The sequence below is a fragment of the Daktulosphaira vitifoliae genome, unplaced genomic scaffold (assembly GCF_025091365.1).
Source record: "Daktulosphaira vitifoliae isolate Bord-2020 unplaced genomic scaffold, ASM2509136v1 Scaffold_2, whole genome shotgun sequence".
NCBI lineage: Eukaryota > Metazoa > Arthropoda > Insecta > Hemiptera > Phylloxeridae > Daktulosphaira > Daktulosphaira vitifoliae.
In genome coordinates this window covers 37023731-37048155 of record NW_026099573.1, presented here as the reverse complement: position 1 = coordinate 37048155, position 24425 = coordinate 37023731, and the positions used below count along the sequence as shown (strand labels likewise).

General features: G+C 26.6%; 3 protein-coding genes across 4 annotated transcripts in view; 2 read left to right on the top strand and 1 right to left on the bottom strand.

Annotated features, from left to right (window-relative positions):
* Positions 1-8329, top strand: part of LOC126898767 (uncharacterized) — a 74410-nt gene extending 66081 nt beyond the window's left edge. For both annotated transcript variants that reach the window (XR_007702374.1, XR_007702373.1), the window contains exon 5: positions 8274-8329. The gene's annotated coding sequence lies outside the window, so the exon portion shown is untranslated. The remainder of the gene's footprint in view (positions 1-8273) is intronic.
* Positions 1318-8329, top strand: LOC126898760 (uncharacterized). The gene is made up of 7 exons (XM_050673078.1): positions 1318-1468; positions 4395-4530; positions 4601-4665; positions 4745-4919; positions 4985-5103; positions 7720-7821; positions 7880-8329. Exons 1-7 carry the CDS (start codon positions 1409-1411, stop codon positions 8120-8122), a joined length of 900 nt encoding a protein of 299 aa, XP_050529035.1. The 5' UTR covers positions 1318-1408; the 3' UTR covers positions 8123-8329.
* A 2241-nt stretch (positions 8330-10570) lies between these two features.
* Positions 10571-23807, bottom strand: LOC126898758 (RING finger protein PFF0165c-like). Its single transcript, XM_050673074.1, has 6 exons — positions 23687-23807; positions 14640-14770; positions 13745-14058; positions 11708-11857; positions 11500-11629; positions 10571-11291 (listed from the first exon to the last, which is right to left on the bottom strand). The coding sequence occupies exons 1-6, from the start codon at positions 23745-23747 to the stop codon at positions 11061-11063; spliced, it is 1017 nt and encodes a 338-aa protein (XP_050529031.1). The 5' UTR covers positions 23748-23807; the 3' UTR covers positions 10571-11060.
* Between the last annotated feature and the right edge of the window lie 618 nt (positions 23808-24425).

The following is a 24425-nucleotide window of genomic DNA, read 5'->3' as shown; positions in this document are numbered from 1 at the left end:
TAGAGGGAGCAATGAGTCTACCCTCACTACACCCGAGGAACTCTCATGGAAAGAAAGGGAAAAAGGAAGAAAAATCAAAATATAATAATTGACCATTAATCAGACAAAATTTATATATGAATCCTATGTATAGTCATTAACTATTATCGAATTGTGCAAGGGTACAAAAGGAATAACAGTACTACATAATAATATAGATATCCAGATGTCCAAGTTTTGATTGATGAAGTGCCATAATAATGATGACCAAGCCAAATAAGAGTTTATACTCTCAAGAAGAAACTATAATGTGAAATTTTTTGAACATAACCTTATTATTTCCCGTCTTCCAAGTCGGTTTGTTATAACATGGGAAGGACAGTGGACAATGCTTAGAGCGTTGGTTAACCATTGATATTTATAATATGGTATTTAGAATGCGGAAAAAAGGTGGTAGGAACAATTCATTAATATAATAAATAATCATATGCGATTGTGTAACACTGAACTTACAAATATAAGTCTCGCACTTTTTGAATACAGTTACCTGTGACCTTACACACAACATAATTTTATTACGTTACAAAATCTTAAAATGTAAAAATAGTTCAGCACACAATAATTAATACTTGAATTATTTATAATGGTTGATTTATATGGTGAACATCGACTAACTACCCACCTCTTTTGAAAGAAGAGCAGCTGTCCTAGTGATACTTTGAGATCGGCTCACTGACATCAGAATACTACACGCTCTGACTGATTATTTTGAGAAAATAAAAAAAGAAGAATTTTACTACAACTCCGAAAAAATGGGTAATGTTATTTTAGTAGTAAACTAGTTTAGTTCGTTTTTAAATTTTATGAAGATGATGAAAATAACATCTGACTTGGTAAAAAAGATTACCTCAATATTAAAATAAATGGTTCAAGCGAGCAATGATAAAAAAGGATATTACTTTCGATTTGATAAGGATTGACATTTACTATATAAATTATCAAAGATCCATAATCCTCATTTTTTTGTCATATCAGGAAAAAAATAAAATTATCAGTTGACGAACATGATTTTTTAATAATTATTATTTAAATTAATTTATCTAAATAATATGTTTGTAACGCTAAAATACTAATAATAAAAACATCAATTCCTATTATGGGATCTGATGTGCACATTTAATTTTAAAAACACATGTATTTTTTAGTTTAAATGAGTACTTAAAAGTATACAAATATTAGACAATATTTTGATTAAATTATTGTCTAACTGGTTAATATTTACCAAGAAAAATCTATATTGAGGGATAACACATTAAGATAAATATGTTTTCATGTATATCTGTAATTTAGTTGGCAAAATTATCAAAAAAATTCGCATTAAATTTTAATATACAAAGCAAAATTTTTTATTCAATGAAAATAACTCATCATGTTTCATTTTAAATCTGTAATTATTATATGTTCATTATACTTTATAGCCGAATCATTGGTAAGTATGTTTATTGACGATGCTGTTCATTTCATTAATGAAATGTGAAATAAATTAACTATCTAAAAATCGTTTTCTCTGTGATACGAATTTACTAAATTTTCAAAAAGTCTTATTGTCATTTATAATTATTTAAAGATTTATGTAACTATTATACTTACATACATATTAGATAAAAAATAGGAACTCTTCCTTTAATGTTAGTAACCGAGACTAGTTGACAAACCGTTTACAATTTTTTTCACACGTGTCAATAATCAAAAAATGCTTTAATGTTACAAAAATATTTTGTTTTAATTGTTTACTTATTAATTAAAAATTATTAAAAATAATTAAATAATTATTTTTAATTATTTAACTTACATATAGATCATGTATAGATTCTAATCTATTAGAATATAATTAATAATTGTTTTATTGCATTGTCCTAATTATGCTGTGTCGTCGTCACTGTGCTGAGTTTTTTTTTGTTATTTATCTCTAATAAGAAAAAATAAATAACATATTTTTTTATTTCAAATTAACCATATTTTAGCTCTATTCTAATGAAAAATGTCTAAGGCTTGATAACAGCTTTAGGATAAATACTTATTGAGTTACAAGCATTTTAATATGTAGAGTGTGTTGATCCGGTCCCGCGTCCCTTCGCGATACACGATGACCCGCCGCACCTTTATCGGCCGCCGCCCTACATGGACAGGGCGACTGACATACGGGCACAGTGCAAAGCCAGCAAGTATCGCANGCGACTGACATACGGGCACAGTGCAAAGCCAGCAAGTATCGCACGACCGGGACACGACGAACCGATTCATGCCCGCGCACCGTCCCCATCAACGCTGCTAACTTTTTGACGTCGGAGAACATGCGGTGTCGCCGAAGACAACGAAAGTGCCGCTATATTATGCGAAGATCATTATTACGCGTTTCCGGTTTATTTTTAAAAATAATCTGTTGTTGCTCATCAATAATAAACGGCTCTCGGGTCTCTACCATCTAAACCGGTGTCGACTACACTGCAACGTAAGTCGTGTCACTGTATGTAACGCGAGTGAGTGCAGCCCATACTGGTGTACGTGTCCTTTGCCCGCCTTCTTCACTGTGTATTGAAATGCTCGTAATTCAATAAGTACTTATCCTAAAGTTGTTACGACCCATCAAAAGTATTGTGAGAATAAAAAAAAAAATGGACATTTTGAAATTGTTGAGTACACACATTCTTTTTTTTTTTATGTTATTCCGATAATGTTCTGCCAGTAGGTAACTGTCAGTGAGTATGTGTATACGTTTGCGAGCCCAAGTGTAATAAGCGTGTCGTATCTCCATTGATGTTTAATAAAAATCACACACAATGTGATAAAAAAAAAAAGTTAATTCTTATCAAAACAAAAAACCCTTCCACTAGATCACCTCCTTACCTCCTGAACAGGAATTTCAAATAAATTATAAAAGAAGAAAAACATTTTTTTTTCTTATAAGATATAAATAATAATAAATGTTCTTTTAACGTAAACAAAACTATAAAATTTGTTTTGAAAAAAATTAACACAAAATATTTACTGAATCAAAATTTATTAGAGACATCTATTAGAGTGTGACACTCTGTACATGTAAATATGTAAATACATTATTAAACCGCCCCACCCGTTATCGTAAGTTAGATTCACACCTTACATGGATAAAATTGTAAATATAAAACATAAAAAATAAAATGTTGTGCTTACTTAGCCCGTCGACGGTAAAATTTGAAACAATACTTAAAATATTTATTCATAAATAAAATTTTGTTTTAAATAAACAGAAAATATTACGATATTGACAATTCGATAAGTTTTAAAACAATTTATCGCTTTTATTATTTATCGAAATGGTTTACAATTTGATCAAATTTAATAATATTAATATTTATAAACTAAATCTTTAAATGAATTATTTGAACTAACTTTTACCAACGAAAAGTTGCCAAAGAAAGTTAAAAAAATTGTTTTTTCAAAATTTCGAAATAACCATTTTTTATCCCTTTTCCTACGTAAAAATTAGGTAGGTCGATAATAATTTTAGAATATACACTCATTAAGTTACAAACATTTTTATATTTAATTTGGGTATGTAGCGCGAGTGGGAACTAGTGTACGTATCCTCCACCCAAATTTCATTCCTATTTTATGTTAGAAATGCTTGGAATTCAAAGAGTACAAAAATATATTGAATAAGTTTCTGGATTTTCATTGAGTTTCAAATATTAGACTGCTTCATATTGCTAAATTTTAACTATAAATTATGCATAAAATATTTTTCTCTTTTACCTTAATCATTGGCTATCATTTAATATCAAAAAGTAAACTATCTTTTAATTTGATATTCTTGGCTATCCACATGCTTTAATAATAAAAACTAAGATATTTTTATCAATTTAGTTATGATTATTTTACCCTAAGTAGTAGTCTTGACACAGTGTGTCCATTTTCAATGCACTTGTTCTTCATCGAAATCTCATTTTGAGTTGAAAACGTATTTAAAAGTTATGAACTTACGCAATTTCTACAATAACGATATGTAAATGCACTTAAAACATATACAGAGTGTTCAAAAAATAATGAAACTGGTCAATTGTTACAAACAATGAGAACAATAGAAATTCATTTCCTTACTTACCAATATAAGTACACGCCATTTTTTATGAACACAAATTGAAGTGATTTTGTATTCTCAAATAGGTAAAATCAAACACTTTTTAAATTTGTTTACAAATAACCAGCTTATTGTAAAAAAAATACATTGCATTTTTTAACAATTGGCGTTTTGTTTTATCTCAATTTGTGGCTCTTATGTACTTGGAAACATTAATAAAACACTTTAAAGGAACTAGATATAATATTTAGGTTTTTTTAACAGCATTACGTGACGTGTATTTTTTAATTTTTAGGGTTTCATTGACATAGCTTTTTTAAATAGATGTGTTAATATAATTAAAACTGATGGAACTAATAATGGTTTGCAAAATGAAGATATGGCTGCTATTGCTCATGAACGCAACGTTGATTTCGAGTACAACCTATCACGTAATATATCATTGCATGTGATTTATTCGTTTGTTTAAAGTTAGTGTTTATATGTTAAAATCATGTTTAGATAAAAAAGGAAAAAACATCAAACGTTTGTTGAAGCATATGGCTGAATTCTGTGAATCACATGAAGTAATTTATCAAATTATCTGTTATACTTTTGTTTCTTTTTCTTTGTTCATTTTTTATTAGTACTCATTTTGTATATTAGGAAGTGAAAATAGATAAACAAGAAATGAAAAACATTATAAATGGATTTAATAGTTTTGACAAAAATGAAAGTGGTGTTTTTGACTGTGATGACTTAAATGCAGCATTTTATAATCATTCCACGAAAATATTTGGTTTTGATAAACTTCGTAGCAATATGATAACTAAGTGTAAATGTAATTATTATAAACGGTATTTTAAGGTCTCAATAATTGCATATAATTTTTTTTTTTCCAATAAGCAATGAAAAACTCAGTTAACTATTCACACATATGTTTAAGTTTTTTGGAACATAAGAAAATTAATAAAATATCTATAAAAACCATAACAGCAATGGTACCGAATAAAAACAAAAAAAAGGTACGTGTATTTAATAATAGTGTTCGAATTTGTTAATTAAAATATAATAAAAAATAATGATCAGTATTACATCCTTCTATTTCCCGAACATGCTACAGAGGGCGGTGGTCCTCTTTCACAAGTTAGGGAGTCAAAGATGGTTCTTGGCTAGGTCAATTAAGCACGCAAAGGGTATTTAAGGCCGGTTTGCACCAGACATCACCACCAATTGGCAAGAAAAATCTCGTTGGCATCACGTGCGCCGAAGTAAACGTTTTTACCGACTAGGCCAAGCCGACCTTATATTATTATACCTTCGATAAATTTATTCTTTTTCCCAACGAACAGTTGTTTAGCGAATGGGTGACGTAATAAAATTATGGTGTGTATAAGCTCATAGCTAACTATATTTAAATAGTGCGCGTCGTAGGTTCAGTGTCACACATACTTATTTATTTAGAAGAATAAAATGTTCCTACCACCTGTTAATTCTTTATACTAAATAATGCAACATCTGCCAACGAACAACCAACGCTATGGTCCGTTTTAGGTTTATTTATGACTAATGTATGAAAAAGAAAAAAGAAAATACCTTGATCATTAATTGGTTTAGTTATGGTGAATATAAATAATTCTACTATCCCTTACCATTTTTTCTTCGTCCATATTGATCATATTTGTAATAATTATTTGATTTCATAATTTTAATTTATGATTCATTGTTTATTTTCATGTAACTCATATGTACTCAAGATCTAAATTATTTTTTTATTCTTTTCAATAATAATTCTTTCAAATTAAATTACATTAAACTATATCTTATTTTATTAAATTTAATTAAATTTTAATTCTTTTGATTTTATTTACCATTATTATTTGTTTTTATTATGTTGATTTCAAATTTAATGAATGTTTTAATAAAATTTTCACAATTATATTAATTTATAATCAATTTTCCCTAAGAATAATGTACAAAATCTACGGTTTTTCGGGTTTGCATTTGGTTTGGCTGGGAATATGGCAGATCATCCTCAGGGTTATTGTTAAGTACTCTAGTTCAAAATATAAAGTTTAGTTTACAATTTCATGTTGATGTTGATCAAGATTTATTAATATAAAAAACAGAATTATAGATTTAAGGGTGTTAATAATATAATTGAAATTTTATTTTAAATTTAAAAATAATTATTTTATTTTATTAAAATGTCATTACATTTATCTATCTAATAACCTTAAAATCCCATTTTTTCATCTATTTCATTGTGTTTTGGTTATTTGGTCCGTTATTTTTTTTAATTAATTACAATTTCTTTCAAAGTTGAGTTCATATACAGGGTGGCCAACCACTCACTGACAACTTAAATAACTTTTGATCCAGTTAATATTTTTAGTTGATTTTTTTTTTAAATAATAGTTATACGTTAGGTCTAAAGCTATATCTCAATAATTAATTTTTTTATATTTTATTAAAAATATTAATTATTTTTAAATTTTAAATAAAATGTAAAAAAATAATCTAAGATAGCTATTTTGTAGAGTAGAATTTAAGAAAAATTTTATTAAAAAAATATCTTATTAATATTCAATAGTAATTGATATAATAGTAAATAATACGGTATTAAACATTGATATACGTACTGAGAAAAGGACAGAAGAAAACGCTATCTTTTCATGATATGCAAAGGGTTTGGATTTCCAACCTGTTGTTTTCGATGCGATCTCAGTCTTTACCCAAGACTATCCTAATAAGAATGTCAAACTTACACATGAATTGTTTCTATGTGCAACATTTACATTTTTTAAAAAAGACAATCAATTTATCTTCATTTCTACAAAATATGTTTAAAAATGTATGAAACCATGAGAATTTTTTGTGGTAATTTCTTAGGTTTTAATCATTCATTGCAAATTAATACGTTCGACGTAAATACAAATTTTTCACTTATTAACATAAATACAATAAATAGGCTTAACTGTCATAGGTCAGTAGTACCCCGACGTAGACACAAAAGTATATAAAATATTAACACTAAGTGCAGGTTTTTGAATAGTTATTTTTTATTTACCGAAAGTAATATACACAAAATCAAAATACAATATAAAAATGTAACACATTATAAATTTAGTCGTCCAAAATACAAAGTGACTCGCAATAAACGTCCTGACCTGTGGACTACACGTTTCTTAGTCAAAAGGTTAATACCCCTATACTTTTCATGTTTCCATTTATATATTCTTTTTCCACCTTTGTTAATTTGCTTGGCCTGCATTTTCCCTTTATATGACATTATTGTACTGCTTAAGAATTTAAAAATTGCTTACTACTGTAGTAAAACTTATATTAAACTAATATCGACGTTATTAAATACTTCCTCAGCTATTTACTACATGACTCCCATGTATAATACATACTATATACATATTTTTTTTAATATAATATAAGTATATAATAATTAAAATTATTATAAATAATACTAAGATAGTAATACATATACGTATTAAATTGTAATCTATAAAAACAAATACTTAACTGTTTTTAGTTTCGATAAATAGCTGAGAAGCTATTGGTTTAACACTGTCATGTTTTTTTCGTTGTCAGTATTGTAAATGTACTGAACGTATTTATTATATTTACAGTGTTTATATCTGATTCAAAAAGAAGTATGTATGGAAATCTTGAATAAACTAGATCCTAATACTATAATTTCAAAAGAAGTCATCAATGGATTGCCGAATAGGGTACATTGTAAAAGTGAAAATTGTGTAACAATCGACTAATTATTTTTTTTCTAACCAGGCCCGTATAATTATAACAACATTAAGTAAGTATGGCCAAAATATCAATCACAATTTTAATTATAAAGAAATCAAAGCGACATGTGAAGAATTGAATGATTATCCGAACATAGAGAATATCGAGGCAAATTTAATAAAAATGTTCTCAAATGGTTGTAAAACACTCAATTACGAACAAGTGTTGGAAAAATTCGTATTTGTAGTAAAAGAAGAAGAAAATGAGCAATTAATGTTAACCGATTAATATTGAAAACTGTCAGTAATTATCGAATGAATTTGCTCATTGGTTTTACATGCATACCCGTGTTAGTATTTATTTGTTTTTTTTTTCAAGCGATCATTTAATTTTCGAAAACCTTCTATATGAAACATTTTTTATTAATTTAACTAAATTTGATGTTTTATTTTTTCGCACCTATTGTAATATAAAATACTTTTATGAATGCATATATATATTTGAGTTTTATTATTTTTAAAATAACACTAGATTACAAATAAAAAAAAATTTTCTGACCCATGACTTATAATAGCCATTTTTTATGTAAAATCGTCCACTGAGTCGGAAAATGAAGTCCAAAATACAAAAAGTAGAACAGTTTTTGAGTTATTGCAAAATTAACGTTTTTCGTATGCCGCAAAAAAGTGTTTTCATTATATTCTAAATATCTTTGATTGCATTTAATCGATTTTCATTTTTTTTACATAAAATTAAACGATATTAAATTATCTGCAATTTTTATCTTAAACAATTTTTTATCTGACTTTTTTCTCGTTTGCTATCTACGAATTTACACCAATGAATTTTTATCATTTTTTTCAAAATGTCAAAAAAAATTCAGATTTTTACGTAAAATACACCAATAAAAAATACATTTTAAAATGAATGCAATCAAAGATATTTAGAATATAATGAAAACACTTTTTCGTGGCACAAGAAAAACGTTAATTTCGCAATAACTCAAAAACTGTTCTACTTTTTGTATTTTGGACTTCATTTTTGGACTCATTGGACGATTTTACATAAAAAATGACTATCATTAGTCATAGGTCAACTTTGTTGTAAACTAGTGTAATCAATGGTAAAGCTAGATTTTGAAACACTGGTGGCCAAAATATCTAAGCTGTTTATAATCTACCAAGATTACTCAGATAACAATTTTAAAAAATAGTGTTTTTAAAAACATTATAATAAAATAAATATAACATTATATGTTTTAAAAATATTAGTATATTATTTTTAAACAATACTATATACCGTACTAAACTTTTCTAAAAGAGAAAGGTAAATTTCCCCTTATTCTCCGTAATAAAATGAAACATGTCTAAAAATCAATTGTCATAAAATAGTGAATGCTTTTATTTTTAGTTTCATTTTACATTAAAATAACTATTTGAAAGCTGAATTATTTCGAAATTTTTATTTATCACACTTCAAACCTTTACCTTGTTGACGATATGATATTTTTATAAATTTAATCATTAATCTTCGAGGCTTAAAAATCATATCAAAATTTTTGACAAAAAAAAACTACCTTCTTTAAACCTATATTAAATTAAAGCTAATACAATGTACTTAAGATGATAAAAAAATAATTATTCGAAAATAAGATTGTTCCGACGACTTCTATGAGTCATCCTCTTAAGTCGACAATGACGTAATTTTTGATGTTGGTACTATTAAAATAAAAAATGGTAGGGATAAGTCTAAATCTTTTTTTTTTTTAAATTATAGAATATAGGATACTATAAATTTCTGGAAAGAAAAAAATGAAATCTGTTTTATTATTAACTTTACAACTATATTTTTATGACAGTAAAAATATTAGTATTAAAGCTTCTATGCGTATTCGAAACATAAAAAAAAAAAATTATTCGAAATTTTAATTTCCATAAGTTATTGAGTATTACAGGAAAAACTATACAATTTTCGGTAATAATTGACGATTTTGCATCATAACGGAATATTTGCTTCACTCTTAATTATTTTAAATTAAAGGTTGTTTAATGTAATATTAGATTAAATAAAGAAAAACGTTACGATAACTTCTATAAGTAATCAGTTTTATACTTAGGCGAAACGTGCGATTGAGAAAGTCTAATTATAATTACTGTTATACCTTTAATCTCCAGTTTATACCTTAAAATTATAATAACTTCTAAAATAATGGGTCAACAGTTATTGTTAATCAATTAATTAGATCAATCTCTATTATGCAATCTAGGTGAATGTGTATGTTGCCATTAAAAAAAAATTAAGTTATCAACCCTATAAGTTATAACGGATGATGCTAAAACGTCATTTATAACTGATAAATCAAAAAATTGTTCTCAATATTGTAATTATTTTGTGAGTAATTGAATGGGTTATGATAAAAAGATTTCCTTGTACAAAAACAAATGTTCAGAAACACTTATTTTATCATAGTCTAATAAAATCTCATTTCATCGAATTTTGAGTTACGCACTATAAACGACATACTTTGACATTACAGATAAAATCGTAAAATAACACATTCAATATATTTGATTAAATCTTACATTTTTTGGGTTCATATCAAATTCAAATATTATCACATATACCTAATGAATTTATTAATCTATTACTTATATGATTTCATAATAATATGAAATTTTATAGGAAATAAATACGTGTTTTAGTATAAATTTATATTTTATATATTGAAGTACTTGGTGTGTAACATTTATGCAGATAATTGAAATCATAAACTATTTAAAACATATATATTCCTAGAAGTGCAATGTCTAAGAGGAAATTTTCTACTCCCATAAGTACTTTTATAACGCCCCTATTAAAATTGATTGTATTTTGGTAATTTACAGTTTTCTTAATTATCAATTTGAAGTTTTAACTAATATTAATGTGTCTCGTAAAACCAGTTGTTAGACTGTTTTCCTTGAGGAATCATTATAATTTTTTCATGGTAATTGAGTCGATTTCTTTTTCGTCGAATATAATTCCGCTCTATGTTTTCTTTACCACAAGCAGTTACAGAGTACAGTTTATTTTGTTTAATTTGCCATTGAAAAAATGTAAGATGACAATTTCTGGTCAATACAGTAAATTGCATAAATTTCCACATCAGTTGTAATAAAAACATGCAATATAATGTGCACGGAAACTACACACGGTACCATAACAATAGTATACTTCTATCGGATAATTATTCAAGAAGGGAAGATGATTTCAGCACTTTTTTTGACTGACCCTTGTTTTTGAACTTTTTTGCCTTTGTTCGAATATAGTTTAAATATTGTCTAAAACTCGATTGAATTTTGCGAGCCGCAATTTTTCGTTGAATTTCTGTAAGTTTTTCTAACCATAATCTTTCATTTTCTTTTTCTTTTTCTTTCATAACCAATTCAAATTTTATCTTTTGGCTATCAATTGATTCCTAAAAACATATTTTTTTATTCTTAATTATATTATCATAGCTAATTTATTTCAAATGGCACAAATCTATTTAACTAAAAAGAAAAATTATTAAAATCCACTATTGTTCAACAAAATATAAACATTTTTAAGCATAAAAAATTATTTTTGAATTATTTATATTTTAACCGTCATAAAAAAATTATGTTACTAAAGAATCTCTAGCTTACTTTGAGAAAGACAATTTTATCATCAACTACCTTGAGTTTTTCATTAAGATCAATTACTTGCTTGTGTTTTTCAATCATTTCTAAATCGTATTTCTTAATCAATTTTATTAATTTCTCCTTTAAAATATTTCTAATTCATAAAGATAATTAAACATCAATTCTTAAAATTTTAAGGTCACTAGTTACGTTATTACAACTTTTAATTTACCTTTCAATCGTTTTTTTATTTTTTTTATTTACACCTTCTTTAGAGTACAATTGTATTTTCGATTCAAAAACTTCTAAGTTATCCTGTAAATTGGCCATTTTTTGTTCATGTTCGTTAACCATGGTTATAATAGTAGCTTCAGTATTCATTCTATACATTTAATAATAATATTATTTTAATATTATTAATAATACACAAATATGTCTAATGTATAATACGGTATTATGTATTAAAAAATTGGTGATTAGAACAAGTCATGAAATAAAAGTACTTTTTCGAAGTAAATGACGGATAGATGGAGACTTTGAATAGGAAGTCAACAAAATTATTGTCTAACGAAGTGAGTAAAAATTAAATGGAAGTAAAATCTTTATGTTTCATAATTTAAATAAGAGATTTCATACTATAAATAATTATAGAACAAATGAGAAAGGCTTGGATGGCAGTTTAATTAAAAAATGTTGAGTTTATTAATATGTCTATCTTTGAGAATAGAATATTTAGAGTCTGTTCCATATGTTGTAGAATTACATTATGATGTTCGATTCAAAAGGATAAAATTATTAAATTTAATAATCAAAGAAATTCAATAGTTAGAACACATGATATATTTTATTTCTTTTAATGTAATCATAACTTGGATAGTACAATTGGTAAAATTTATCAGCGTTAACCAAGTTATAGCAGTCTCTTGTACTTTATAAGTTATGTCCTTATAAAGTTTATAAGAATCTACAATTCTCCTCAAACTGGGCTGTTCTTTACATAAAATATATTTTCCTGATAACTAACTCATCAATGTAGTTTTCTAAAGTTGACCACTAAAATTATAATCTGTCCAGCAAATGGACAGTTTTGGAATAATTTTTCAACTTCCTTTTGAAAAATAGCTGCAACAGGTTTTATGTAATTAAATGCCTTTTAATAACAACATAATTCCTATCAAAAATTTTGCCCATTGGTTTTAAAACCGAGAAAACAAAAAAATTTTATTTTCTTAATTCTCGTATATTTCCTCTAATTGATGTCGACCAAACAGGAAATACGGCGATTACATTATACTCCGTTACATTTAGGCTTTCTATTCAACGCGATGTCAACAATGTTTGCTAAAATTCTGCACCAAAATTACACGTCATAAAACCCAGCACAGGAGGGTCGCGGCATAGTGGTGACGTGGCATAGTTGGATCAAGTATAATGATATCTGACAGTGATAAAAATCACTATAAAAAAAAAAACGATTTCACGCAAATCTTTAAATAATAGTGTTTAATTTTAAAAAATTGGTGTATTATTCCAAAAGCTACATGATCAGCTAGTTCCTTATTAATATCCTGATTAAGATATAGTATGTCAAATAAAAAAGGGATTATTAAAAAATATTATTTCTCATAAAAAATTGTATTGATCCATACATTTTTCAAAAAGTTATAGCACTTTAAAGTAAAAAATGTAAATTATAAAATCGAGAATTTTCACACAAAAATAGCATTTGGTAGCCGTTTTCACCATGAAGACAAGTCCAGAGGTCAAATTTTTTTCTTCAAATTAAATTACATTACATTAACTTTAATTTAAGATATATATAAAAGTGTCAGTATTTCCGGAACACTTTCAAAAGTTAAGTTGAAAAAGTTAATTTTTTGTGAAAAGTTGTCATTTTAAATCCTCCCCTGTGAGCAGATAAAAGGTCAAATTTACAAAAAAAATATACCAAATGATAAGTAAAGACATCAAATATCTATAAAAATAAAATTATATTGATTTGTTCATTTTTGAAAAAGTTAGGGCAGTTTTTAGTAAAAAAAATTGAAAAAATTTCAAAAATTAGCGATTTTTAAATTTGTAATTTTTTTGGAGGTTTCCCTCATTTACAGGGAACGGGGGAAATTTTTTCAATTTTGAAGGGTAATGTCTTCGACTAGATACGATTTGTGATCTTTTGACGTATCATTGAAAGAAATTCTCAGCTTCGCATCGAAGCTAAAATATACCTATATACTTATTTATTTTTATATTGGTAATGTTTACTTACATTGTTTTTATTATAACTCCTTGGATTTGTTTATCTTTAATTTCAAAATAATGATGCATATTGTTCAATTTTTCTGCTTTATGATTAACTTTGTCGAAAACTTTTTGATAGTTTTTTATATTATTATTATTTTTATATACATTAGTACCCTCATTTGTTGTTTTATAGTTTTTAGAACTCTGCATATTATAATTTAACATTTGTGTTTTGTAGTTGGTTTTACAAGCCATACTTCCTTGATGGTGATCAATTATAAGTTGAACAAATTCAATACATTTATTAAAACTCTCCTTAGTAAGACCACTAAACAATTCCTAAAAACACGATTTCTGAGATAGAGATAAAAATTTATGATAACTATATTATTTTTAGTTCAATGAGCATAAATACACTATCCAAATTTTTCATGTTGGATTTGGGCTTCTTTTCTATTAGGCTCATGTGCGGCGTGGCCATTATCTACTTGACGTCCTATGAACGCATTAGAGAAATCGTATAGTTTCAACTATATACTTACTAATATAAAACTATAGATATATTAGTATAAATGTAAACTACATAATCAGTCGTAACCTAAATGAGATATAGAATTATTTATAGAAGTAGCAAACGTTGAATATTTTTGTTTTACACAAAACCATTAATAATATTATTAGCATAAATTAGTGAATTCTGCGACAAAAGAGAAGGTATTGAAGGACATGGTTTATAAAAACACTAGGGTGCTCTAAAAGACAAAAGGGGACTCCGATATTATATTTTGAATGGGGGGAAATTAACTTATAACTCCCAAAAATATTATTCGTGTAGGAATATTATTATTACACATACATACAAATAATAATTAAAAAGCACAACACATATTATTTTGTTATTATCATTTAATTATCCTTACCGTTTTATAATCAATACTATTTAAATCATCAAGAAAAGATTTCAGACACTTTATAAATATTTTTTGTGATATTCCCAAGTATTCGATTTCCATAATTTTTTTCGAATTAAATTTCAAGCATTTATTATAATCTATAATATTTTATAAATACTATTAATTATTTCAAAAATGCATTCTATAAAAACACATAAGTTATGTAGAATATCGATTTACTGGCCGTTGTTTATACATTACTATGGATACTAACCATAGGTTCCAATGAACCAATACTTTTTTATAACTATAACAATACTTCTTTAAGTCATTTATAAGATCCGGAATTTTTCGCAAATGTATATTCTTCAAGAACCTAACAATAATTTTGTTTAAAAATTTTAGAGTTTTAAAAAGTGTAGATTATATGATTTTTTTTTGCTTATTTTGTATATTTTGGTACAAATAACTGAAAATTCATATTTCTGTATTATTACATAAAATTTGTATTTTTATGTATATTAAATATACATTTTTTTAATTTTGTTAATCGTTAATTTGTAAAATTAAAAATTAAAATTTTGTCTATTTCATATTTTCCAATATTTTTTACATAAACACCCGGTTGAGTGACGTTACAAGTTAATTTCACAAAATTTACTTGATAAAACTTGATTGTCATAATCACTATTATTTGTTTCATCATGATGAACTTGACGATGATGACAGCAGTGAATCTTTTTGTGATCTAGGTTTTGTTGATTAGGAAAGTAGGACGAAAGCACTTAAGTTTCAAGCAACAGATTATCACCCAGACAACTTTAAACTCAATTATTGGATTCAGTGTTTACAGAAGTTTTATATATACTTCAAACGAAAACTTAAGGGATATAGAAGACATATTTCTATATAATAATTATCTGGAATATAAAATATTATACAATATAATATACAATATATAATAAAATATTATCCTGTTCCAGTGAAATTTGCAGTATTTGAAAACATGAATCAACGTCAATGACAAGGAATTGAAATTCCAGAGTGTGTATTACCATTTTAAAGGGTTAGAACTCAATGTAATGCATTAACGCAAAAAATAATAGAGACAACGGAAAATGAAACATTACAATAAGAAGGGAATTTACCAATAGAAAATGAATAATTTAAAGCTCTGTACTTTTTATCACGCGTAACTTATTACGTCTTTTGTAAGGCTTTATTTATTAACAAAATACAAACTCATTATTGTAGTAGAATGTTTTGAAAATTGTTTCCCTAGAAAATGCGATAACACTAGGATATCCATATCTGGTTGGGTAAATAGAAAGTTTTAATAAAAATATGATCCAGATAAAATTCCCAAAAACCAACAAAGTTTACAGCATCTTAAAAGTAAACGTTTAACCTTTCACACCTCAAATTATCAATAGTGAATTTAAGCCAATTATACTTCTAAAAAACAAATACAATTGCAACCAAAAATTACAAATAGAAAAATATGAGAGAACTTTAATAGACTGCTTACAAAAAAAAAGCTAAACTAAATTTAAAAAAAAATTTAATATAATTGAACTTTTTATTGTATTACTAGTTTTTAAACAATAGATTAGTAATAATTTTAATTCATGCATGTTTGTTTTCATAGTATTCAATGAGGGTGACAACACATACCACTTCTCTTAGCCAGTCATGACTTTGGTTAATTGGGACCGGTAGGCCTGTGTATACCTGCTTGCTAACAATGAATAGGCCCCCCACCCAACCATATCAAGTGATAGCGTTGCTAACTTTTCGCAAGGTAGTTAACCAAAAGATAAAGTGACCATTAGGATTCTCTATGGCACCTGGCATTTTGGAATAGGCAGTTTTCTTCATGGTCTATGTTGTCAAGCAGCTATCAACCCAGAAGGAAGTGAAACGAGCTCCTCAAAAATCTGGGACGAGAAAGGCTTTAGAATCACCAGTGATACTTAGAAAAGGTGTTAAGGCACAGGTAAGGAAAAACGGACACATTTCACTTTTGCCTCGAAAGGGAAGGGAGGAAGTAGGTCATGTAAGAGAAAGGGACTCGGGAAATCGCCATCCTCAATGATGGCCACAACTGAAAGGAACCTCTGCACGGATTCAAAAGGAAATGTGAAAGTGAACCTAAAGAATGATCGCCACTTGGGGACGGTGGGAGGACACCACCTGTAGGGAGAGTCGTGTAACATCACACCCAGTCCAGCGTGTTTTCTCATGCGTCAACATCAGTTGTCTGAATGGCTGACAATAGAATTCAATTCACCCAGATAAATTTGCAATACAGTAAGGGAGCCAGTAATGTATTACTGAGGAATCTAACTGAGGGCATATAACACCCTTTAAATAACACTTATTCAGAAACAATGGACAAATGGTAATCAGATTAAGGGTTTTATACCAAACTATTTCATAAATAAACAGATAAACCTAGAACTTTCATTTTGGTAAACGAAAAAGTAACTTAATCTATCAATTGCAGACTTGACAATTATTAAAGTAACACTAAGCGATGGTAAAAATATAGTTACCTGGGGATACTATTATAGAAGATATGTATATGGCACTTGTACCAGGGTAAAAAGCGTAGGAGGAGTAACAGAAGGTTTTCAGGTAAGAGAAGGAGTGAACCAAGGTTCGGCTTTAAGCCCTTACTTATTCTCTATAGTGATGGATGCAATTACTAGAGAAATACAAGAAGAGGCGCCATGGTGCATGTTGTTTGCTGACGATATAGTGTTAATATGAGAAAATAGGGAGGAAATTAATCAAAGGGTAGAAGTGTGGAGATCAGCTCTTGAAGAAAATGGTTTAAGAATAAGTAAAACTAAGACAAAGTAGATAGAGTACGAGTTTTATAAAGGAGAAAACGAGGTAGATGAAATAAGGAAATCAGTGACAATAGGCGAGGACGTGATTAGAGAAGTGGAGAGTTTTAAGTATTCAGGGTTAGTTGTGCAAAAGAGTGGTGGTATTGACGAGGATGTAAGACACAGAATTAAGCGCGGGTGGTTGAAGTAGAGAGAAGTGTCTGGCACATATGCGATAAAAGAACTCCAATGATCTGAAAGGTAAATTCTACAAGACTACAGTGAGACAAGCTCTAACCATCAGCTCTAAGAAGAAGACTCTACTCTATGAACAATATGGCTGCCGAACCTGTAAGAAAACAGCGCTACATTTATATCGCACCAACACCGCCAGGCGAGATGATTAACTCTAGCAGTTACACTATTGCGTTCAGCGACAGAAAATTTTTGCAATAAAATCAGTACAATATCAAGAAAAAAAAACACGTTTACTATTATGCCATCAAATAGATCGCATTATACAATATGACGGTAAATGGTCGGGCCCTAAAATTCAACATTCAAACAATGATGAAATGGTTAATTTTATAAGAAGTTTGAACGACAAAGAAATATGCGATACTATTCCTAAAGGTGACAGTAATTACATAAGCAAACTGAAGAATTTAGCATACAATGTAATAGTTGATAATTGGGTCAAGTCATGGTCCAAAACCATGCTTCAAATTAATGTGAGTTTAATAAACATAGATTGTCATAATCTTTATTGTTATTAAATTTATAATTATGTTTTAGGAAAAAGAAGAAGAAATGTGCGATTAAAACGATGGACAAACATATTTCAATACAATAGTGTTTACCCGAGAAAATTAGTGATTTTTAATTTTTTTGGAGATTTTCCCCATTTACGAAGGAAATGTTTTCAATTTTTGAAGGTAATGTCTTCGATTAGATATGATTTGTGATTTTTTGACTTATTGTTGATAAAAATCGGTCCAATGACAGCTGAGAAAAGGTAGTAACAGACACAAAAAAAACACATCATAGTAAAACCAATACCTACTCAGCTTCGCATCAAAACTAAAATAAGAGCATTTTATTCCACATAAAATTTTCTATTTAATAATATAAATTCTATTAAACTTGCAAGTTTACCTAAATTGTGTTTAAAAATTCAACATTTTTGAATTACAATCTTTTATAAAAATCAATTTTGATGAATCAAAAATATAAGTTAAATATGTCATTTTGAATTGAATTTTTGCACAGATTATTTTTAACGTATAACAAATTAATAATAACTTGATAAAAAAAATTAATTTTTTCGTTACTTAAGAATAAATACACTGAACTACAAAGAACTTCCATCAGAAACAAAAATATACTTATTTAAATCAAATTTTCGCCACATTTTCAAATCTGCAATTAGACTTTTTCTATTACTTTTTGATATTATTACTAAATTTTAAAAAATGAATATTTATATATTATAAAATTATTATTGACTTTAATTATTAGAATGTTAAAAATAATTGGTGCAAAATATAATTTTTAACCAATTTTTTGCTTTTTTAAAGTTGTTTTTTTGAAAGTTTATAGAAAAAAAATTAATTTAGTACTACAACTTTAAGTTCAACATTTAGATTGAAATTGTCATCATTGCCCTCCGCTACCTCTTTTTAATCGCCTTCTACGATAAGCAGGAGTTACTGTGGGTCAATTCTAATCCCCGACCCCACAGGGGTATCTCATTAAATTAAGAATAATGAATTTATTTGTAATTATCTCAATATGTATGCCAACTGATAAAGACATAAATTCAGTTATAAATACTTTAAGATGGCCATCATTAAAGCAGAAATTATATTAAGCAAATTATCAAGGACCTTCAGATGATGGTTATCATATCTGGGTAGCGTTTCTAGGCTCGCATAAACCAGTTGAGAGTTACGAATTGGGTGGTATACTATTAAACTCAATTTATGTCAGTGTTCTGGAACAACTTTATTAAAAGTATAGAAATGCAGCAAAACGTCAAAAGATCACAAATCGTATCTAGTCGAAGATATTACCCTCAAAAATTAAAAAATTTCCATCATTCCCCGTAAATATAATATAATATTCATATAATAACTCTGCGAAAAACAAGTGCATAATTTATTGCAATACAAAATATAAAATATGAACAGCTGTATTTAACAGCTATTTAAGTAGTTCTAAAATAAATATTTCTCTTTATTAACAAGCAAAAATATATTTAGTCCATATTAAGTTAAAATAAGTGCGTACGATTTAATATTAGATCTAATAAATTTAAAGTTAATAAATTACAAAGTAAAATTATTTACTTTGGTGGTAGTTAAATATTCTTTATCATATCAAATCTAATTCAACAACAAATATTTAAACTGTATTAGAAAAATGTATGAAAATTAAAAAAAATTGTATTGTTAAGATAAATATGCAGTCAGGAAATTTTAAAAATACTATTTACAGTAAATTTATCAGAACAGCTATTTTCAATATTTTTTTTTTATCGTAATAGATCACTTAAATAAAAATCAAAGAAATAATTTCTAATTGACTTTTGATGTTTAAAAAGACTCTACTATTGAAATAATCATTTTTTTTAGATTTATGATTTATACTGGTAGTAGCACACACAAATAGAGTTATAAAAATTAATAAATTACAAAGTAAAATTATTTACTTTGGTGGTAGTTAAACATTCTTTATCATATCAAATCTAATTCAACAACAAATACTTTAAAAATATTAGTAATAAAAGATTTTAATTGTTTATATGGAGAAAGCGGGTGAAGCTACTGTTTTTTTGAATAAGAGATTTTTTTCAATTTTTAAGGATAATATCTTCAACTAAATACGAATTTTAATCATTTGACTTATCGTTTTAAAAAGTAAGTCAAGTGAGAGTAAGGGAAATAAATCATAGCTACAAAAAAAATACAACAGTGTTTACCCGGGAAAATAGTTATAGTCCATGGGCTTCATAATGGTCGAAACCCAAACACGTCAGAAAATTAACTTACATTAATAATTTATAAACAATAACTTTATATATAGTACTTGTTTCTTATAATAAACTTATAATGTAAAAAAAAAAAAAAGTGTTCTTATTTGTATATAATATATTTATTTTATTATAATAATAATAATAATTACAAGGTTAATAATAAATGTTTACATAAGCATGTAAAAAATGATAAAATATACGGATGGTACAGTCAAATTTAGTCCACATTTAGTTAAAATAAGTGCGCACGATTTAATATTATATCTAATAATAATTATATGCTACTACCTACAATAAATAAAAACGATTAAAGCTAGATAAAAATAATTTATTTCTTTGAAAACTTTTACTCATTTATCGAATTTTAATTTCTGTAAATTAAGAATAATGAATTTATTTGTAATTTTGTCAATATTTATTACACTATACTTAATATCTGGTTCATGTTGTAACGATAAGCCAAATAACGAGAATATAATGATAGTTATGAACAGTTTTGGATGGAGCTCATTAAGACTGAGTTGTTATTTTGAAAATTATCAAGGAGATTCAAATATTAGTGATATCTGTGTAGAGTTTCTAGACACACAAGATCCAGATACGCGTTACAAATATGGTGGTATATTATTAAATTCAATTTATGTCTGTCTTATGGAAGAACTTTATAAAAAGTTTAGAAATAAAGCAAATCACTATATGGATTTAGATAAGTATGATGAACAATTGAGTGGCTTAAAAAAATTATGGACAAGTATAACTATGTTGAAAAAATTGATAATCCATATGATAAACGGCCTGAAGTATTTTAACTTTAAGGAAGAAGAAGTGCTCAAAAATCTTGAAAAATTCAAAGAATGGATTGATAACACTACAATAGCAAATTGTGATGAATATATGATTTATGTTAAGTTTATTGATATAATTGATGCCGTAGAATTTGACGAAACTCTTCAGAAATTTAAAGAAAAACACGTTGTTGAAAACCACTTAGAAAATATTATTTATAATTTTATTAATTCCTTATGTGGAGTTATTGATTTGAATATTAAAGATGAGGAATTAATTGATCTCTATCAGGAAAATTTAGAATTAATAATTGACCATGGTATTTATGTTTTTTATTTCGATTTTGGATTAAGATACACTCTGTTCAATCAAAACTTCAAGGATGAAGAAAAAATTGTCCATTGAAATAGGAACATACATTTTCTCAGTAATGAGTTTTAGGATCGATTTTCTGTAAAACATTGAATGAATAATTGTAGTAATTAAAAAAAAAAATTAAAAAAAGGAAAAATACTAAAATAATTAGTTATAAGTTTAAAAAATATAATTTCATTTTATTTGAATAAATCTATTGATACTAAACGAATTAGTGATTGTCATTTGAACTAGTCAAAATGATTTCTTTAATTTTAATTTGTGTGATATAAATTATAAATAAATGCTCATCAATATTTTTAAGAATAAAACAATTTCATTGACTTGTATTCATATTTCTGTAGAAATAAATTAACTTGAATAATATTAATTGCAGTTTTTGATTATTTATTATTTTTTAAATTTTTAAATGTTACACTTATGAAATTTATAGAGATATATTGCTTGTTTTGTCTTAAATAAAAAAATTCAATAATGAAGGTTTTTCTGAGTTTAATAAAATTCAAATTCGAATTCATCTATAACTTTTAAGATAAGCTTATTTATTGTTAATAAATTTAAAATATTATAGATAATCTTTTTTTATTTATTTAACTGATATAGTTAATCGTTTTATTAATAGTTAATATAATATAATAATCGATATGATTATTTATAAGTTGCTTTACATGAAAAATAAATTTTCTAATACCATTTCGTTGACCTTAAACCGTATATATTTTCGATTTCAAAATTGATTCTCATATTTTTGAAGTTATTAACATCTTTTTAGTAATTGCAGGAGATAAGACACGAATACTATGAAAACAAAATGACGTCCGAATTTTTTTTTAACATTTTCTATATTTAATAAGATTCTGCACTCATCCACCGTTCTGGATTCCAACACTAAATTGTTATTATTACGAAACAGCGCTTCAGATATTTTGAAGTCAGCATCTTTGGTATAATATACTATTTGGTTTTGATTCGTTTAATCGCATATCACAAATCCCTGTATACTAACCCTTTTATTCGTCCTTAAGCATTTTCACTTTATTATAATAATAGTTAATTTTAAACTCATGATTTTCAAATATATGTATGCATATACTTTATACATTAACGTTTCGCATTAATGTATAATAATAAATACAGTAGTGTAACTGAATAATAGTCAAAAGAATTTGATTAAATATTATGATTAAATCTGTTGTATAAATATTTTCACTTTAATATCTTAATAACTGAATTCATATGAAATAGCAAACTATTGTGTATATACCTATAATCGAGATTTATCAGGATTATGAAAATTGGTTTACATAGCTTTCTGTTCTAACCGTCGCTCAATCGCATAATATACCTAGTTGTATTCTATTTAAACACGGGTGTATATTATAGATGTACAGTAGAACAATTATTAAATAATATCAGTAAATAATATTTTTGACACATGTCGTAAGGTATATACTGTTCGTACTCAATAATGTGTATATAGGTATACATATAGTAAGACAATTGCTACTAAGTCTACTCTAATCATTTCATATAACTAGGAGACGTTATCGTAGATACTTATAGTACGCCATATGTATAATATACTTAAATGATTCATGTGTAATACATCTACTATACATGCAAATAGGTACTTCAGGATATTTATCTCTGTTGATCGATTCGATCTAACCCGATCATGATCGATAGAGATAGACTAATAAATATATATGGATTACTTAGTACGTCAAATATAAGAACTAAATAAATTATCACAGGACATATATTTCCAAATAATAGACACTTTCCTACACCACTTGAGTATTTACACATTAATATGTCTATAATCACCTGTTTATACGTATAATTATTCACTTATAGAAGTTAAGATCTCTAGTTTTTTTTTTCTGTTGGTACTATTGCATATGCTTTGTAATATAAGAAAAAGTATTTTCATTCATGAAAATCATATATGGGAATTTACATTTTTATAAAGTGTTTATGTTAAGAAATTGGTATATTAATAATTCTTAAATAATGTGACTATTAAGAAAATATTGTTATACTACCTGTTACTGAGATTTCAATTTTAAATATTGTGATTGTGAAATCAATAAATGTTATCGACATAGGACATTATTAAGAGATGTCAACCATACCGGACAATATATCAACATTTGGGTCGATGTAGTGGTCGAATATTTCGTTAATAATGCAGAGTATGAAAAATATGAGGCAATTACTAACGATTTAATTGAACGCACATCGGTCGATCTGAATTCACGAGAATTGTATGAAAAACTATTCACCGTAAAGTCTGATTATGGGTATAAAAGTTGGGTTGAAGGTAAAAAAATAATTAGTAATACTTTTGATAATAAAATTAAAACTAATAGTTAATAGACGACACTAATTTACTTTATAAAGGTTGAAAATTATTTTTACATAGATTATTTTTATTTTTATTGACTTAGCTTATTTACAGGTAACAGACAAAAGTTGAGGAGTGGATTTAAAAATCGTCGTATGATAGATCTTATTTGCATGTACAACTTAATTGTATCACGTAAACAAGATGAATGTTAGCATTAGCATTGAAATTGGTTTTCATTTGACTATTCATATTAGCCAATATAGATTCAAAGTAAGATTATGATTATGAATATTAAACATAGGTTTAATTGAGCTTAACTTGACTCAGCATATGGCGAATTTGGTACCGACATACTATCGCATACTTTTTTTTTGTGTGTTTGTTACCACTTTTTCACAGCTCTCACCGAACCGATTTCTATCAATGATACGTTA

Excerpts from the sequence above, each read along its gene's own strand:
- LOC126898760 (XM_050673078.1), top strand. The coding sequence starts at position 1,409 with ATGTTTCATTTTAAATCTGTAATTATTATATGTTCATTATACTTTATA. Across the intron at positions 1,469-4,394 it reads ACTTTATAGCCGAATCATTG|GGTTTCATTGACATAGCTTT; the intron begins GTAAGTATGTTT and ends TTTAATTTTTAG. Across the intron at positions 4,531-4,600 it reads TTTCGAGTACAACCTATCAC|ATAAAAAAGGAAAAAACATC; the intron begins GTAATATATCAT and ends AATCATGTTTAG.
- LOC126898758 (XM_050673074.1), bottom strand. The coding sequence starts at position 23,747 with ATGTCGATAACATTTATTGATTTCACAATCACAATATTTAAAATTGAA. Across the intron at positions 14,771-23,686 it reads AATTGAAATCTCAGTAACAG|ATTATAATAAATGCTTGAAA; the intron begins GTAGTATAACAA and ends AAAATATTATAG. Across the intron at positions 11,858-13,744 it reads GGAGTTATAATAAAAACAAT|AATGAATACTGAAGCTACTA; the intron begins GTAAGTAAACAT and ends TTAAATGTATAG.